General features: G+C 54.8%; 8 protein-coding genes and 1 non-coding gene across 9 annotated transcripts; 3 read left to right on the top strand and 6 right to left on the bottom strand.

Moving 5' to 3' along the window:
* Nucleotides 1–239: 239 nt before the first annotated feature.
* BU25DRAFT_t104 lies at nt 240–324 on the bottom strand. Its single transcript has one exon. It is a non-coding gene; the product is annotated as a tRNA-Phe (tRNA).
* Nucleotides 325–450: 126 nt separating this feature from the next.
* On the top strand, nt 451–1832 carry BU25DRAFT_412844 (3-oxo-5-alpha-steroid 4-dehydrogenase-like protein). The gene is made up of 3 exons (XM_033706889.1): nt 451–748; nt 803–1006; nt 1056–1832. The coding sequence occupies exons 1-3, from the start codon at nt 668–670 to the stop codon at nt 1632–1634; spliced, it is 864 nt and encodes a 287-aa protein (XP_033559603.1). The 5' UTR covers nt 451–667; the 3' UTR covers nt 1635–1832.
* A 263-nt stretch (nt 1833–2095) lies between these two features.
* On the bottom strand, nt 2096–3030 carry BU25DRAFT_121679 (uncharacterized protein). The gene has a single exon (XM_033700438.1). The coding sequence runs from the start codon at nt 2919–2921 to the stop codon at nt 2349–2351; it is 573 nt and encodes a 190-aa protein (XP_033559602.1). The 5' UTR covers nt 2922–3030; the 3' UTR covers nt 2096–2348.
* On the top strand, nt 3031–4796 carry BU25DRAFT_121680 (uncharacterized protein). Its single transcript, XM_033700439.1, has 2 exons — nt 3031–3166; nt 3392–4796. The coding sequence occupies exons 1-2, from the start codon at nt 3139–3141 to the stop codon at nt 4609–4611; spliced, it is 1248 nt and encodes a 415-aa protein (XP_033559601.1). The 5' UTR covers nt 3031–3138; the 3' UTR covers nt 4612–4796.
* A 1411-nt stretch (nt 4797–6207) lies between these two features.
* BU25DRAFT_346327 (general substrate transporter) lies at nt 6208–7987 on the bottom strand (the record flags this gene model as incomplete). The annotated part of the gene is made up of 3 exons (XM_033703090.1): nt 6208–6966; nt 7020–7831; nt 7882–7987. The coding sequence occupies 3 exons, from the start codon at nt 7985–7987 to the stop codon at nt 6208–6210; spliced, it is 1677 nt and encodes a 558-aa protein (XP_033559600.1).
* Nucleotides 7988–10204: 2217 nt separating this feature from the next.
* BU25DRAFT_121673 (uncharacterized protein) lies at nt 10205–10590 on the bottom strand. The gene has a single exon (XM_033700437.1). It carries the CDS (start codon nt 10518–10520, stop codon nt 10317–10319), a length of 204 nt encoding a protein of 67 aa, XP_033559599.1. The 5' UTR covers nt 10521–10590; the 3' UTR covers nt 10205–10316.
* A 243-nt stretch (nt 10591–10833) lies between these two features.
* Nucleotides 10834–14096, bottom strand: BU25DRAFT_412841 (uncharacterized protein). The gene is made up of 4 exons (XM_033706888.1): nt 13580–14096; nt 12694–13532; nt 12500–12640; nt 10834–12449 (listed from the first exon to the last, which is right to left on the bottom strand). The coding sequence occupies exons 1-4, from the start codon at nt 13637–13639 to the stop codon at nt 11027–11029; spliced, it is 2463 nt and encodes an 820-aa protein (XP_033559598.1). The 5' UTR covers nt 13640–14096; the 3' UTR covers nt 10834–11026.
* A 52-nt stretch (nt 14097–14148) lies between these two features.
* Nucleotides 14149–15576, top strand: BU25DRAFT_121656 (uncharacterized protein). Its single transcript, XM_033700435.1, has one exon. It carries the CDS (start codon nt 14391–14393, stop codon nt 15402–15404), a length of 1014 nt encoding a protein of 337 aa, XP_033559597.1. The 5' UTR covers nt 14149–14390; the 3' UTR covers nt 15405–15576.
* On the bottom strand, nt 15577–16455 carry BU25DRAFT_121657 (uncharacterized protein). Its single transcript, XM_033700436.1, has one exon. The coding sequence runs from the start codon at nt 16372–16374 to the stop codon at nt 15748–15750; it is 627 nt and encodes a 208-aa protein (XP_033559596.1). The 5' UTR covers nt 16375–16455; the 3' UTR covers nt 15577–15747.
* Between the last annotated feature and the right edge of the window lie 86 nt (nt 16456–16541).

Raw genomic sequence — 16541 nt, 5'->3', positions numbered from 1 at the left:
ACAACAGCAGAGTTACAAGTATACAAGAGAAGACTACGCAAAAGAGATAGTCATTTCGAAGAAGGTGAGGAGTGAATGAGGAGGCAAGAGGCAGGCGGCAAAAACTTAAAAAGAGGAAGGAGGATTCACCAACAAGCAAAAACACTAGCAGCCTCTAGCATCCCCAACGAGAGCGATAGATAGATAGTAAGAGGTAAAAAGAATCGAGGAATCCTAGTCTTGCTAGGCACCGAAGCTAATGTCGCTTCTGTGGATCGAACACAGTACCTCCAGATTTAATGACTGAACTTCAGTCTGGCGCTCTCCCAAGTGAGCTAAAGCGACTGAATTGATGAAACCTCAATAAATAATAATTTTAATATTCTAGTAAATACAAAAGACATTTTCAGCGTTGAGTCATTGCTTTTCATCAGCTAGTCGGCTTTGCGGCGGGATTGAGCTTTTACAATAAGCATATGTGTGGCGGGGCAGCATGTGCGTTAATCAAACAGAAGCGAGAGTTTGAAGACGGATGGGCAGGAACATCGAACGCGTCCAGACTTGGCACTAAGTAGCACGCCGTGACATCACCATTCGGACCATTCGGCGATGCAATTGTTCGTAAACATCTGGAAGCACGCGGCTTCTGCTATCATCCCTTTGCTGCCTTGCGCATTGAATCAACAATATGGCCGTGGTAGAGAACTGGCTGCCTCCGTCGCGTGAGAACTGGGAGTGGATCAGCTATGTCTGGCAGTTCTTCCCTCTAGTGAGTCGTAATCTACGCGCACAGAAGCGACCTTACTAACAATTGATTTTACAGATCACAGCTTTCCAATGGGTCATTGATTGGTACCCCCAGGGCAAGACGTCTACAGAGGCATGGTGGAATGTACCGGGCAAGATAGGATGGGCGACGATGGAGTCTGTAGGACCCATTACACTGCTGTACATATTCTTCACGCTGCCGAAGAAGCAGGGCATTGAAGAGCTGCCATGGGGTAACTGGACGATGGTCGGCTGCTTCGTAAGTCACCCTGCTAGGCCAGTCGCGAAAATCGCTGACCAGTTCCCAGGTTACACACTACGTCTACCGCGCCATTATATCGCCGCTGTTCCTCAACCCTAGCATGTCGCCCATGAGCCCGCTCGTGTGCTTGATGATGCTCGCTTTCCAGGTCACCAACGCCACCTCGATCGGCGGATACCTCTCAGGCTACGGGCCAACGACTGTCATCGACTGGCAAGGTCGCGCAGGGTGGATGTTCCTAGGGCTTGTCATCTGGTGCTGGGGACTGCTAGGCAACATGTTTCACGACGACGACCTGCGCGAGATCAGGCGAGCGGCAGAGCGTAGGCAGCGCAAAGACGCAGCCGAGCAGAACAAACCCATCGAAGGTGTGGACAAGGTATACATGCTCCCAAAGAACGGGCTGTTCAAGTATGTCTTATACGCGCACTACTTCTGCGAATGGATTGAGTGGGCGGGCTGGTGGATGATTGGCGGCCTGAATTGCCAGCCAGCCCGAACGTTCCTTATCAACGAAGTCAGCACAATGCTGCCTCGCGCGTTGCAGGGCAAGCGGTGGTATGTGGAGAAGTTTGGCAAGGACAAGGTGGGAAACCGAAAGGCTGTGATTCCAGGCCTGGTGTAGACTCGAGGTGTAGGCTAGAAGAACGGTACGCTAATGTTTACATGTGAATTCAATGACTGCTGTATTAGCGGCAGCCGCTGGTTTAAGCGAGGGGTACGTGAAGGGTGCAATCGAGTGCGGAGCACACTCAGCATGACAGAGCGGAGGACGTATGCGTACCAGGTAATTCCTGCTCATGTATAGCAAATTATTTCGCGGTAGACCCATGGTTATAATCAATTGCTAAGCGATCCTAGGGTGTGGTTCACGCTCCTTTGCAAGAGGCAAAACACTCCTCAGTGGTGGAAGCGGGATGGAAACCTGGGCATGCAGGGCATGCAGGGCATCATCCTGGCGATTGTTGGAAAAAGCTCAATATGTTGAACACGAGAACACTTGACCAAACCTGCGTTGGAGACGCAGCAGCGGCCTGCAAAATCGCCTGTTCAAACGAATTCTGTACGAATGGTCGCTGCTCGGTGCACTGTCTTCGCTGTAGCAGTCACGAGTTGCGGCGCAGAAACACGATCGCGCTGTAACGTCCCGAGGCCACTCTGACTTCAGAGCTTAATTATAGTGGCCGAGCGGCCAATCAGCAGCGCTCGGGGGTATCGAAAACAAGCAGCTCGCAAAAGGATGATGCTATCGAAGACCGGGGTGCCTCGAGAACAAGCAGTGAAGACAGGCGTGGGCATGATGCAAGAGCAACCTGCGCAGACCTGCATCTATCTTGTATTACCGCGGCTGTATTGTGGGCTGGTATGTGGTGTGCGTCCTCGAGCTGCCAGTCACTGGGTGAGATTTTGGACGATTCTTTGAGACGCTGCACACAGCCACATCTGCGCGCTGGCTCCACTCTCCCTCAAGCGGCGCATAAGCGCATTCGACCTCCCCAAAACAGAGGCAGCTAATTGCTACTCGGCGCAACGTCTCCGCTTTTCGACGCTTGTTTCTGGCTAGATAGGTGCCGCCGCCAGCCAAAATAGCCGTGCTGCCAGCGCGCACCTTGGCCGCAGAGCGCTGAAAAGCACCGCAGCCCTCTCCTCGTTCCCAGTTGGAACACGTTTGTCGCAAACTGCCTCGATAACCTGGCTCTTCATTGGCACAATTGGAGCTTCCGTGCTTCAGCAACCTCAGCCTTGGCCAAATAAGGCAGCCCTTGAGATCAACAGAGCTTGGATCGCCCTTCTCCTCCCGCGGCGCTCCACTTCGCTCTGCGACACCTCCTCTTTCGTCCGCTGTCCTCCACTCACCTCCCAGGGCACGCATCCCCGTTTTTGCAGTTTTCACTGGTTCTGCCCGGCCCATACATCATCACTCGTGTTGTTCCACCGCTTGTTAGAACAACAGTGGACCCGCACATCACCCGGCGAGCGTGCATAGGGAACACTGGGACGAACCAAGAAACCAGCACTGCCGGTACCCGCGACACACTAACATCCTCACTCTCACGCTCTCTTGGAGTAGCTGCTGTCGTCGCTTATTACTCGTCTTCGCCAGGCCTGCGTGCCTCGCAACTGTCACCATGTCGTCGACGAACAACACTGCTGCCAGTACGTTCATCTCCCTTGTCTCTCCTTCCTCAGCGCCGACCCAGTCGCCGGCAGCTCTTTCCTCTCCCTCCTCTCCTGCCTCCCCCACTGTAGCTGCGTCGTCCCAGCCTGTAACACCGTCGGCAGCCCCAACGTCGGCCGCACCAGCGCCCTCGTCTGCTGCGCCGGAGCCATCTACTCCTTCAGTTGCGCAGTCCTCAGCGGCCCCTAACACGCCCTCATCAGCAGCGCCGCCTGTCTCATCAGCGCCGCCCGTGAGCTCAGCACCGCCTGCGTCCTCGGCACCAGCAGCCTCGTCTGCTGCCCCGCCTGCCTCGTCGGCCGCGCCGGCATCCTCTGCTGCTCCTCCAGCTTCATCAGCAGCACCAGCACCGTCGTCGGCACCCCCAGCATCCTCGGCCGCACCTGCCCCATCAAGCGCCCCTGCACCTGTGACAACCCAAGTCGTCACTGCCTCGTCTGCACCACCCTCGACTACTGAGATTGCGACCTCCATTGTCACCGTCACCCCCTCTGCAACCCGCAATGGCGAGACACCGACCCCTATCATCGTCACATCTGTTGTGACGCGTGAGGGCCCCGCTGCGACTGGAACCACTGGTGGCCTCGCATCTACTGCCACCACCCATGGATCCTCCTCGAGCACCAACACTGCTGGACCCGCTGGCACCCCTGGCGCTGAACAGAAGGGGCTCAGCACCGGCGGCAAGACTGCAATCGCTGTCGTTGTGCCTGTCGTCGTCGTTGCACTGCTAGTTTTGGCCGGTATCATCCTATGGAGGAAACGCAAGGCTCGCCAGAACAACGAGGAAGAGCGAAGGAAGGAGGTCGAGGAGTATGGCTTCAACCCTAACCACGACCCTACGCTTCCTGCAGTTGGCATGGGTTCGGAGATGGCCGAAGACTCGAGCGGCTACCGAGGATGGGGCAACACTGCGACCAGCTCGAACCGCAAGGCCTCCACCACCCTGACCAGCGGCATGACCTACTCGGACAGCAACAGCAACCCTGGCGGCTACAACACACCGCACTCTCCCACTGGCGGGGCATATTCCGAAGGCTCCAACGACCCCCTGATGAACGGACGTCGCGAAACTATGGACTCTGATGGCCTTGGTGCGCTCGGTGCCATAGGCGGTGCTGCGCCCAATTCGACACAGAACCAGGCCGGCGTACAGCGGGGACCCTCCAATGCCTCCTCGTCCTATTCTGCCGCCAACCGATCCGATACCTCGGGCGACTACCCCGGCATGGGCATGAGCAACCCCAACGAGTACTACGACAACCAAGGCTACTACCAGACCGGCCCATACGGTAACAATGACCCGTATGGCGCTGGTCAACAGCCCGTGATTCGGGACGTGTCAGCGCGGCGGAACACGAGGATCGAGAACCCCTCGGTCTTCCCGCAACAAGGAAACTCTGGCATCGCACAGAACTTCTAAGCACGCCATCACTATCGCTCTGTACAGTTCCTTTATTTTGGCTCTCTGATTTACACCATATATCCAAACGGCGGCGTTTTGGAGTCCTGGATTTCCCACAATCTATCGCATCGTATCGCATTTTCTTCAGCTGCAGGGACGAGTCGGGTGAGGGCATGCAGGCCCCACCTCAGCTCTTGGGTCGTCCCGTGTACGACAATGTTGTGCTACAACGCGCAAGCCTACATCGGCAGGGGTATGAAGCTTATATACTTACCAAGTAATCATCACATACTTCGCCAAGGCGTCTCCGTTGCGCTGCACTCGACCTTTTTGTTACCTACTTCTCGACTAGACGTTGGATATAGAGGCTGTTAGGTCACTACGGGTATGCTTCTAAAAGAGTTGGATTGGACGTGTTACGCACACACCGCCTTATCACTTGTAATTATCACCGACATTCGTATGCATCGCCTCGGCGTTGGTTCTGCTTTCAGCGACTATCTTTCTACATCCTCACACCTCGACATCACCCATCATCTCATTATCTCTCGATCCACAGCCCACACATCACCTCCCTAGCGAGGTATTTTCTTTACATGTTAGTTATGTAGGCAACACTGTTGCGAGATCAGAACAGCAACGGCTGGTAGGATGGTACACATGGACCTTCCAGCGCAGTTAGGTAGGCAGATATACTGAAAAGCACTCTCTAATTGTCCTCTCCTCTTCGTCGAGACCACCTCAATGTTACAATCGAACATCACCATCTTCACAGATCGATCGTCATTCAACCCACAGTTCCAACCACGCACACAGATACCGTTCCACCCAACGAGATCAACGATCGTCACACCTCCCTGTGTCATTTTTAGACTTTGGACGATCGCGGTTCGGGACATTGCGATACGAGGCTGGTGTACAGACGGTTGATGTTGGTGGCTTGGCGCATGTCACGGGTGGATACTTTTGATATTGGTCTTTGTGCGGTGGCGAGGGGACATGGAGGTGTTCGAGGGTTTGGAGTGAGGGTGGACAGTCATGTTGGACTTTGCAAGAGGGTGCACAGGTGATGTCCTGGGGAGAGAGATTTTCAATTCTGGAAAATGGTCATAGTCAACATCATGGAGTAGGGTTGATGAAGTTTGGTCTCAACGTTCAATCGTCGGCTGATGTAACCATGGGCTGCTGACCGTGTTCAACGGTGTTCAGACGTCTTTCCTCAAGAGGCAACGATTCGAAACGATTCAAGCTCGGCAAAGAGCATTGACCGGAGTCGGCATTACATCGTTATCATACAGCCGGTACAACATGTCCACCAGAAAATACAGCTCTTGAACACGTCAGCTATACTCTGAAAACAGTTGTATCGAAGAAGATATTGACGGCATCCAAGGACGTCGTCGAAGTCTGTCTGCAGGAAAGGAATAATCGATTCATATGTTGACATTGCTTGATTGTTGAGACATCCATTTGGCAAACGCGATAAATCCGGAATCAGTAGATGGTTGTGGATATCGACATTATTGCTTGTGAACTACTGGAAATACATACAATGCTTCGAACGCCCAAGATGCAGCAATGTGTTTAGAAGCCAGTCAACGACTTGAACGACGTTTACTCTACCTTTCCTCTCCCCCCGGCCGGGGCCGCGGCACCACTGCTCTGCATCTCACTCTCAGGCACCCTCTCCATCATCGCCTGCTCCGGCACTCTTGCCTCCTGCTTCTTATTGATGCCCCTCGCACCAGGCGTAAGATACGTGTTATCCAAGTTCGGCAGCTCCTCGCCCTCAGTAGGAACCCAGTGCTTGCTCTTCCACGGCTTGACGCCAAGAATGTACATGGTGTCGATCTCCTCGAGACTGCGGCCCTGCGATTCGCACAGGAAGAAGTATACGACAACGGCGCCGGCGAAACAGCACCCTGCGAAGACGTAGCCGTAGCGGTAGTCGATGGCAGAGGTGATGAAGGGCGTGAAGAAGGAGAGCAGGAAGTTCCAGACCCAGTTGCTGGCTGTTGCGAGCGCCATGCACTTGGCTCTGTACCTGGTGGGGTAGATCTCGCCCACAACGGCCCAGACGATAGGTCCCCATGTCGACGCGAACGCAGCGATGAAGAGACACGCAAAGACGATCATGGCATATCCAACGCCCTGAGATTGGTTGTCCTCGGGTCCAAGCGCAAAGTGGCCCAGCGATGCGAAGACGAGGAAGCACATAAACATCCACAGTGCGCCGTAGATGAGTGCGGGGCGACGGCCATACTTCTCGACAATGTAGAGGCCGGGGAACGTGCAGCCAAAGTTGACGGCGCCAAGGATGATGGAGGTCACGTAGGAGTTGGAGAGACCGATCGAGCTGAAGATCGTTGTTCCCTGGAAGATGTTAGCGAGTTTGCTCTGCTATTTGTGTGGAGGCGTCAACTTACGTAGTAGAAGTAGTAGTTGGCACCAGTGAGCTGCTGAAGCATCTGCAGCGTAATACCAAGCAGCGTGCGGTATGCCATCCTTGGACCAGTGAAGATCTCGTACCAAGGGTGATGAGCTCCACCAGCACGTTCAGCCTCCATCTTCATCTCAATTTCTCTGATCTCGCGCTGCACCTCAGCATGGTCTTCGTTCACACCATACGTGAGTGCAATGGTCTTGCGAGCATTGTCAATCTTGCCCTGGCGGTACTCCCAGCGGGGCGACTCTTGCATGAAGAAGATACCGAGCACCATGAGACCAGACCAGATGAAGCCAATACCCATGGGCAGCTTCCACGAGCGTGAGCTGGTGTCAGCCTCGGTACCGAAGTTGATGCAGTATGCGGTGAAGATACCGAGCGTAATGAACAGCTGGTAACACGAGACGAGTGCACCACGGACGTAACGTGGAGCAGTTTCGGACTGGTACATAGGCGTGAGGACTGATAGACCACCAACTCCTAGGCCTGCGACCCAGCGACCAATGGCAATCTGGTACCAGGCGTTGGTGGTTGTGATTTGAACAATGACACCAACGCAGAAGATGATGTTCCAGAAAACGATTGAGTATTTGCGGCCAAACTTGTCAGAGATGGGCGCAGCGATCAGAGCGCCAACCAGTGTACCGATGGAGAGCAGAGCAACAATGAGTCCAGATCTGACATTAGTGAACTTGGGTAATCCAGTTTCAGGATCCTGGTCATCTGCGAACTCTGCAAGGAAATCGGGCATCTCCAGGAAACCAGAGATCTGACCGGTGTCGTAACCGAAGACTTCATATTGTGTTAGTCGAATGCCTCTAAGCTTGTGCCGAAATACGTACTGAAACCACCCATGGAGACAATACAAGCCATAGCAATAATCCTAGGCCGGAAGATCTGCTTCGCACCTCCAGACAGCATCTGTGGCTTCTTCTCCAGATCCCTCATCGAGGATTCGTTCGAGTGTCTTTCATCCTGCATCTTCGTTCGGTCGCCAAGCGCCCCAGCGCTCATAGTGGTAGCAGCCATGGTATTGATTAAAGAAGAGGAAATTGAAGTGAAGCTGGAGTACGCGGGGACTCCACGAGCCTATAAACCCACACTTTCCTACTCCATGGCACCGTGACCTCCGCAGCGATCCTCCGTACCCCAATGCCGTCACATTTTTTGGCGGGGCTTCCCCTTCGCGCAACCACTACACGATCACACCGTAGTGTCACCGGTCATCAAAACCCGGTGAACGCTGGTGGTAGACGTCATCTTACTGGCATTGATGTTAGCCCTACAAGCTAAGCCGTGCGGTCAAAGGCTTGTGAGAGCTAAGCTCCACCGGAGCGTGTAAATCCTGTTGGTGCGGGCCTTGTTCGGTGGCCCACATGAGGCTCTGCCGGGAGGGAACCGACGTCACACGCTCCAGATCCGTCACCTTTATCCCTTTGTGGGGTGTGTGAGGAGATTTTGTTGTTGTGCGAAGATTGCGGTTCGAAGGCCGGTACCAAAAGTGCGCTGATTGTGCATATTCTGAACACGAACCTCTGATGTTGTCGATTCCTCTGCTTGACTGCAAGATTGAGCGTCAGCGAGGCTTGTTTAATCGCAGCTGTGTTTCATCTTCGCGCAAGTCCAGTCTGTCATTATGAGCGCGAAACTCCACAAGTCACAAGGTCTTTGAGCGCTACCTTCAGGCACGAGAGCTTACGACGCTGCGATTATGAACGCTTCGTACGAACAACGGCATGATGTGTACCTCCGCGTCACAAGGACGGACGAACACGTGCGAAATTGCGGGCTTTGCGAGTGCTTGCTTGTTTGCGGGTGAATGCTGTGGGGCTCCATGTCATGAGAATCGATCGCCGGTGTTGAAGATTCTTCTACGGCCTTTTCGGGTGTTCTTCGTACCTTCTTTGACCTGCGGGATGACGTCGTGGTTTCGAGAACCGCAAGCATGCTTGACCGTTTTATCGGAGGCACGGGACCGATTTATGCACACTTAAAGGCGAATTTTCTTCGGCACATATTCGCAACTGCCGGGAGATGGGAGACTCATGGGTGTTACTGGATTAGGAAAGTCGAAGCACAACAGTTGATTGCAGTCGACACTCCATGGATACGGCGCCCGACTAGTGAACGTCAGACCAGCTCAGGGGGTGTGAAGTACACTTAATCGGGAAAGTTTTCAGTCTCTGTTGATTACAGTCGGCTGTTCTTGGTTATTGTTTTTGACCATCTGCCGTTGAGACCAAACCTTCTTGCTCAAAGTACCTACTTAGGAAAGTCTAGCAGATTCCATCCAACACAGTGGCCAAGCCATGGCTACTCGAACCAACCACTCTCTGAACCCATTGAGACACACGGAACTAAGCTCCTGGTAGTGCCTTTGAGAACGGAGCTAAAGCTTCCACACCTTTGGGTCCAAAGCCAGAGCCCAGGCATAGGGTATAGCTAGACTCCGGAGGTATTTAGCTTGTTGTACTGCTCATGTAGTGGGATCGCAGTCAGTTGCTTAGTTTTGACTTTCTTGGCTCGTTAAGAGCCACTTAACCTCAGAGTTATTCACGCACCTGGTTCAGGGGTTTCGAGCAACTATCACTGGCTGCAGCATCGAAACCATGGAACATCCACGAGCCATCAGCGTGCGAAGAGCATGGTCACCCGCAATACGCTGCCTTGTACATCACTGCGAAACATCAGTCCTCCATTTTTTCTTAGAAGCTGATCGACTATTTTTGCAAAATGTTCTATCTCACACATGTTCGTACTTCGAAGGCCTCCCACCAGGCTTTCTTCAGTATGCAGCCAGAGCCTTGAGCGGCGTAGTCCCAGGATAGAAGCTACTAGGCCATACTGGAATGGCAATTGGTCTCGTAAATACCAAAGAACTCCTGTGATTATTGGGCAAGGTGGCTGCATTGTATCCAGCAGGAGCAGGCTTGATCATCGTCGTCGTAGTCACATACCCTGCACCACTCCCGGCCTTCAGACATCCACCCGACCCATACGCATTGGCGCTGGTGTACTCGATACTTGAGCCCGCATTGGCCCAGATAGAAAAGTCGCTAACGCTCATACCTGTACACGGCACCTTCGCCGCGCAGTTGAACTTGATAAGCCCACGCACCGCACATACACCCTTCCAATTCTTGAAGCTGATGTTCGAGAGCTGCACACCGTACCTATCACCAACATTCTGCTTGCCTCAAATCTGATCTACGTCTAGAGAATACGCATTCCCATGGCCGATAAACTCGTTGAATCGGACATCTTTGACATACCAAGCTCATGGCCTACAAAGACCAGTCTTGTAAACATTGCAATATGCTGGGGTGAATGTCGTGAACATGAGGTGGATGAGATATAAGAAACGCCAAACAAACATCAGCGCTATTCCTACCAGCCAGCCACCGACCTTGATATGCCATAGCTGGACGAAGGAAGGAAGTGTAGTCTCTTGAATCGCACCGAACCAAAGTAGCGCGAACATACTTTGTAATGATGAAATCTTCCGCGAAGGAGACAAATGGTGGTTGACGGTCGCTGGTGTTCAATCGTTATCTGACTGACGCGATTGTTGCTATTCCGTATAACCATAGCGCACTTCTCCAGATCACTGATAGACCTTCCCATAGTACCACTGGGTCAATAGGCCCTGAGCACTCTATCTGCGTCGAACTAGTGCCGCGCCTCTTTCGTAATAGAAGAAGGGTGTGCCCTTGTGATATTACGCTGCCATGTAATGCATATCAGCAGCGACGTGAGTAGTATGGAGATGCACAGGACAAGGAACGTCAAGGTAGGATGATTTTGAATTACCAACAAGTAGACTCTACCAAATGAATACCTAGGTACTTTTAAACTCCATATCGCCACCCAGCCAGTCTGTCCCACTCCAACCCGAGGAAATGATGATGCAGTGCACAGAGGAAGGAGATAGCACCGTCGCAATGCAGAAGAGTGATGCGTTCGTTGTGAGATGAGGTCGTGAGGGCATTAATTAGGGGTGTTGGCGAAGCCAGGAGCCATGTTGCTGCGGCTTCCATTCAGAGAAGAGAGGTCGAACTTAGGGGCTGGTGGCTGGTGCGGTGCAGGTGGTTTAGCAGGTAAGTGCGAGGGTGTACCGTATTTAGCAATACTACTGGCGCCAGAGGGGATGCGGGATGAGCCTTGTTCGCCGGTCTGGGATGTGATTCTGTTCATGGCTGCTGAGCCGTTGCCGTGCATGCTCTGAGGTGAGCCAAATGAGGGCGTACTGCCAGCTGAAGGACTAATGCGTGGCATCTGATTTGCCATCGATGGTTGCTGCATCTGAAAACCGCCATAGCCGTTCATCTGAGGTGGGCCCTGACCCATGTTCGATTGCATCTGGAAGGGCACGTTGCGGCCGCCCGGGATGAAAGCCTGGCTCTGTGGGTTGAATTGCTGGCGGTTGTAGCTGCCGGGTATAGGGTGTTGATTGCGGTTCGGCTGGCCATTGTAGGGGTTCGGTGGGAATTGACCATACGCATAAGGCTGGGGCTGAGGCGCGGACATGGGACGACTGCTGGGTGTCGCAAATGACACTTGGCCCATTGGGTATGAAGGCTGCTGGTTCATCTGTGGCCAACCCTGGTTCGAGGGCATGTGTTGCGCTTGCTGAAAAGACTCCTGATACGGCGCCATAGGTGTGTTCGCCATTTTGGGGGTGACCTGGGAAGGCACCACAGGACTTTGGAAAGACATGCCTCGCTGAAAGTCCGCAGAAAGGTCATAGCCAGATTGCATCTGCCCATAGTTCTGGTACACGGCCGCTCCATTCTGTGGTTGATATTGCTGGCCACTCCACCCGTACTGAGACTGAGCGTCTGGAGACGGCATGACTGGGTATGGGTTGCTGTAGGCTGCGGGCGGTGAAGCTCCAGGATTCACGCCCGTGTACTGTGCGTGCGGTACGGCAGCTGAATAGCCATCGTAATATACGACATTTTCTGCAGTGTACCCGGGTACTGCGTACTGCTGAGGGTAGTAGACGTTGAAACGAGACCTAGCCTGGAAGTCGTCATCATCGTAATTGCGCTGCTTCTTGCTCTTCTTCTTGCCGGACGCAGAGCTCGATCGTGAGACATCCTTCTCTTCTCCCGATTCAGCAGTCTCAGCTGCAGGGGACTCGTCGCTCTCAGCACCAAAGATACGCTGACGGGCCTCTCGGTACCGCGCCTCACGCTCTTCACGTGTCAATGCGGCCTTGTCCTTGCCGTCGGTACTGCCATCACTTCCATCCACCTCGGATGTCGTCTTGGATGGGTTTTGTGAGTTGGAGGTGGTGTTGGTGCCCGACTTGGCGTCTTCACGACGCATGATCTTGCGAGCAGGAAGCTCAACAGGCGGTGTATCTGCACCCTTGGTCGCATCGACCATCTGCGAAAGCGGAGGTGGGCTGGTAGCAAGTTAGCGAATTAGGAATGTCAAAGGTGAGCGGACACTTACATCCTACAGAACAGTGTTCGTGTGATCTTAACGCCAGTCATGGTGGAGTCAACAACATGCCCAAGCATATAATAGTCAGCAAGACGATGGGCAAGCATCCTGTAAAAGGTGTTACAATTCGGCAGAGAATACTCGCTCTCACTATTTGCAGGTCAGCTCAGGCTCAGGCTCAGAGGGTATTTGCTGCGACATACCGAGAATCTTTGATGAAGTCAATAAAGTCCTGTTCGATCTTAACAACAAACAGTCGATCGCGTGGAGACTGCAACGCTTCAATGAGCTTCTCGTCCGGAGCGGTAGGCAAATTGGGCACGCCGCTCATCGAGGGCATGCCGTTTCCAACAGGCTGTGACATAGGCCGGCCGCCATTCAAAGCCTGGTTAGGATCATAAAGCATATGCGGACCAGTGGGAAGACTTGGAAAGCGACCTGGGGGAACACCTCGTTGTGACTGAGGATTCATAACCGCAATTTCGTGCAGCTGATCGCGGAAAGCACGAGCGGCGCCATTGTCCGAGCCCTGGCGTGAGTCTGCCACGACGGAATCTGGGGGAGACGTCACGTCTTCCTCTTCGACAGCTCTCAGACTGGCGCTGTCGTCTGGTCGTAGCGACTCTTTCTCATCCAGTGCGAACGTTGTGGCAGACGCGACGCTCTTCCCGTCAATGCTAGGAGGCTTGCCAGATCCGTCAGACGACGACAGCTGAGTGCTGCTGTCCTCCGCTGCGGATATCTTGACCAGGGCAATCGACCGTGGCCGCTCGGGCAACTCTTGCTTTGCGTCTGGAGAGGGTGCAGCTGACTCCTGCGCAGTGTCTGTCCATTGTCCAGTCCGGTCTACGTTGTTTCCAGCGTTTCCGTTCAGAAGCACGTCTCCGTTCTTCTCCGGCAATACTTGCGGTGCTTCGACGGAGATGGGTACAGAGCGCGCAACCTGCGGCTGGCTCAGGATCTTGGGAGTCGCAACAGGCGCTTTCGGCTTAGCGCTGGTGTTCTGGGAGGGTGTAAGTGGCTTCAGAGCAGATGCGGCGACCTTGTAGCAGTCAGCATGGCTCGTATCAATGTGAGCTGTCCGCCCACCTTTGCAAACGAGAGCCTTGCCTGGGCCTGCTCCTGCTGTGTGGGTGTTGCAGAGGACATATCCGCGGTGATATCCGCGGTGGTGTGTTGATGCAGTAAGCGCTAGTCGTCGAGTCCGAACAACAGTCGACTCGCGTGACTGCGCACGGGTGAATGCTCGGTTACAGAGAAAAGACAGGTCGGCGAGCAGTGGCGCCGCGCGTGGTCGTAGATCGAAAGGAAGAAGGTATTAGTGGGCCGAGGAATAGAGGGCTCTTCAGGAAATGGGATGCTCAAGGAAAGTCGCGGTAGCCAGGGCCAGAAAGTTGGACATTGTGGTGTGCCGACATTCGAGGCTGTATACTAAAGTCTGTGTTCTGCGTGCTGTGTATTGAGCAGGGCTATGCGCAGGCCTTGGGCGCGTAGCGGGGAATATGCAGGCAGGCGCCAGACGGCAGGGCGCGCGCAGCAGGCGACGGGCGGATTGACGGTGCGGCGAGGGCAGAGACAGCGCAGCGCGGGGCAGGCTGGTGTTGTGCGGGGTGCTGAGCGTGAGTGAAGAGCAGCAGTGATGTTGCCGGCGTGGGTCGCCAGAGAAGAGCGCCGATCAATTAATCCGGCCGATGTAACTTTTGACATGCTCACGTGTGACCTCATACTACGCATTTCCAAAACAACAAGTCGGTAGACTCTGATCCCATCGACTAGCCTGGTACCTCTGGACGTTCTCGCGTACGGGTCACGTGCAATCACTTTCACACTCCGGGCACCCCACCTGCCATCCCACTCGCTACAGCCACCCTCGAGTAGCTTCAGGCGCACTCACCACGATATGTTCCGCCGCCCAGGCACCGGCCCGTCCAAGGCGTCAGCCACCACGCTCTGCCAGAAGTGCCTCCAGCGCGGCCACTACAGCTACGAGTGTAAAGCCACGGCGCAGGAACGCCCCTACAAGTCCCGCCCATCCCGCACCCAGCAGCTCCTCAACCCGCAGCTCAAGCCCAAGCTCACCACCGAGGTCCCCAGCGACCTCGTCCGCAAGAAAGGCGTCGCCGACGACATCCTGAAGAAGAAGGAGCTCGAGCGAGGCAGAGCAGTCGGCCGCAAACGGAGTAGGAGCAGGAGCAGGAGCAGAAGCAGATCAGACTCCGTAGACTCCGTGTCCACGATCTCGACAAGCGGGAAAGCGAGCCGTTCCCGCTCGCCACCACCGCGACGCCAGAAGCACGATGCGCGGGGGAAGCGCAGCAGGCGCTCGGCTTCCATGGACTCGCGGTCCTCGCTCGACTCGCGGCACAGCGGCGACTGCGAGCGCAACACGCGGCGGCGCATGAGCTCGTTCAGCCCGGAGCAGCGTGGGCGGCAGAGAGGATCGCGCGACGAGCGTGTTGGGAAGAGCAGGGAGAGGAGCACGAGTCACGGTAGACACGGCAAGCGGGCTTTGCGCCGGATGTCGACTTCACGCAGCCGGTCGAGGGACAGGAGCGCGGACCGTATGGATACAGCAGATGATCGAGCGTCAAAGCGCAGTGTATCGAGATCGAGGTCACCGAGGCCACAGCGAGGGGGTTGCAGTCCGAGCCTGTCCTCGAAACGTCGCGCTGCACGTCGGTCGCCGAGTCCGCAACGCGAGAGGGGTGGGGGATTTGGGAACGGGAGACGCGCACGTGAGGAACCACGTGCTGGAGGGAGGAACAGGTTCGATGACGGGCCTGTAGAGAGGCATGGGGGAAACGGCCCACCGCCACCGGCTGCGAGACAACCGCCTCCTCCTGCGCCCAGGGTGAGGAGCTTGAGTCCGTTCAGCAAGCGCGTTGCGCTGACACGAGCCATGAATGCTGGGTAGAATGGCACACGGGACTGGTTGTATTGCGATGGAGCGAGTTAGGTCTTGAGTATGCCCGGTTTTGACTCGGCTGTGTCATTGGCTTTTAGATACCCTACATGCTGCACTATCCAGACGTGGTATCGACTCCCTGCTCTTCGCTTCCAGGTCTGCTCTGCTCGGCTCTGCCCGGCTCTTAGCAAGCGCCTTTTCGCTTTGCCCAGCTCCAAGCTATTGACGGGCCTGCTAACTCAGATCCCAATCCTTCTCGTGATTCTAGCGATGCGAGTCTGCTACTCAAGCTGTCTCTCGCCCACTCTCTGCGGTGATGTGTCTTCCAGGCATGTCGCTCCGGGCCGAAGTTTCATACAGCAGCGTCATCCTCCTCGTCCCTCGCCCGTTCCCTCTCCTCCTCCTGCTCCCTCAAGTTCATCGCTTCCACAAGCTCACCGCCCTCCATACCCACCTCCTCCCCCTCCCCTCCTATCGCCTTCCGCTCCCTCTCCCGCTTCTGCGCTTCGACTCTCTCCCTGACCAGCCTCGCAATACTATTCTCCGTCTCCCTCTCCAGTCCGCCTGTTCGCATTTTCTCCTGCAGATCGCGCTTGAGATCCCAGTTCGGCTTCTTCGGCTGCAGTTTGAACAAATCCAGCGGCACATCGCTTTTCTCCTTCTCTTGCTCGGCCTTCGTCTGGAGCGCGAGTTGCTGCGCCTTGTACTCGAGTGTGCTTTCGGGGTTGCTGATGGGCGTGTGTTCGAACCCCAGCTTCACGTTGCGCGTTGCGGGATCGAAGTTTCGCCCGCTGAGGTAGGTGGTGGTTGCGGAGGGCTCGTCTTCTTGCGCGGTTGTGGCGAGGGTGGTGGAGGAGGTTTCGATGGAGGAGTCTTGCGCGTCGTCAGAGGGCGCTTGTTTGCGCTTTAGGGATTTTAGCTGGGCGAGGCGCGCTTTGCGGTCGTTGGTGGCGGCGGAGAGCTGCTCGTGGGAGGACATGGTGTGTGGTTGTGAATGCGCTCTTTGCACAACGACTAGGTATTGGCGGTTGGGGTTTGATTGATTGATTGATTGTTTGTTTGAGTGTTTGATTGGCTGAGTGTTTGTTTGAGTGTTTGATTGGCTGATTGTTTGTTTGAGTGTTTGATTGATTGATTGATTTAACG

This window comes from Macroventuria anomochaeta (assembly GCF_010093625.1).
Source record: "Macroventuria anomochaeta strain CBS 525.71 unplaced genomic scaffold BU25scaffold_26, whole genome shotgun sequence".
NCBI lineage: Eukaryota > Fungi > Ascomycota > Dothideomycetes > Pleosporales > Didymellaceae > Macroventuria > Macroventuria anomochaeta.
Note: the sequence above shows the minus strand (reverse complement) of the source record. Positions and strands in the feature narration are given on the sequence as shown.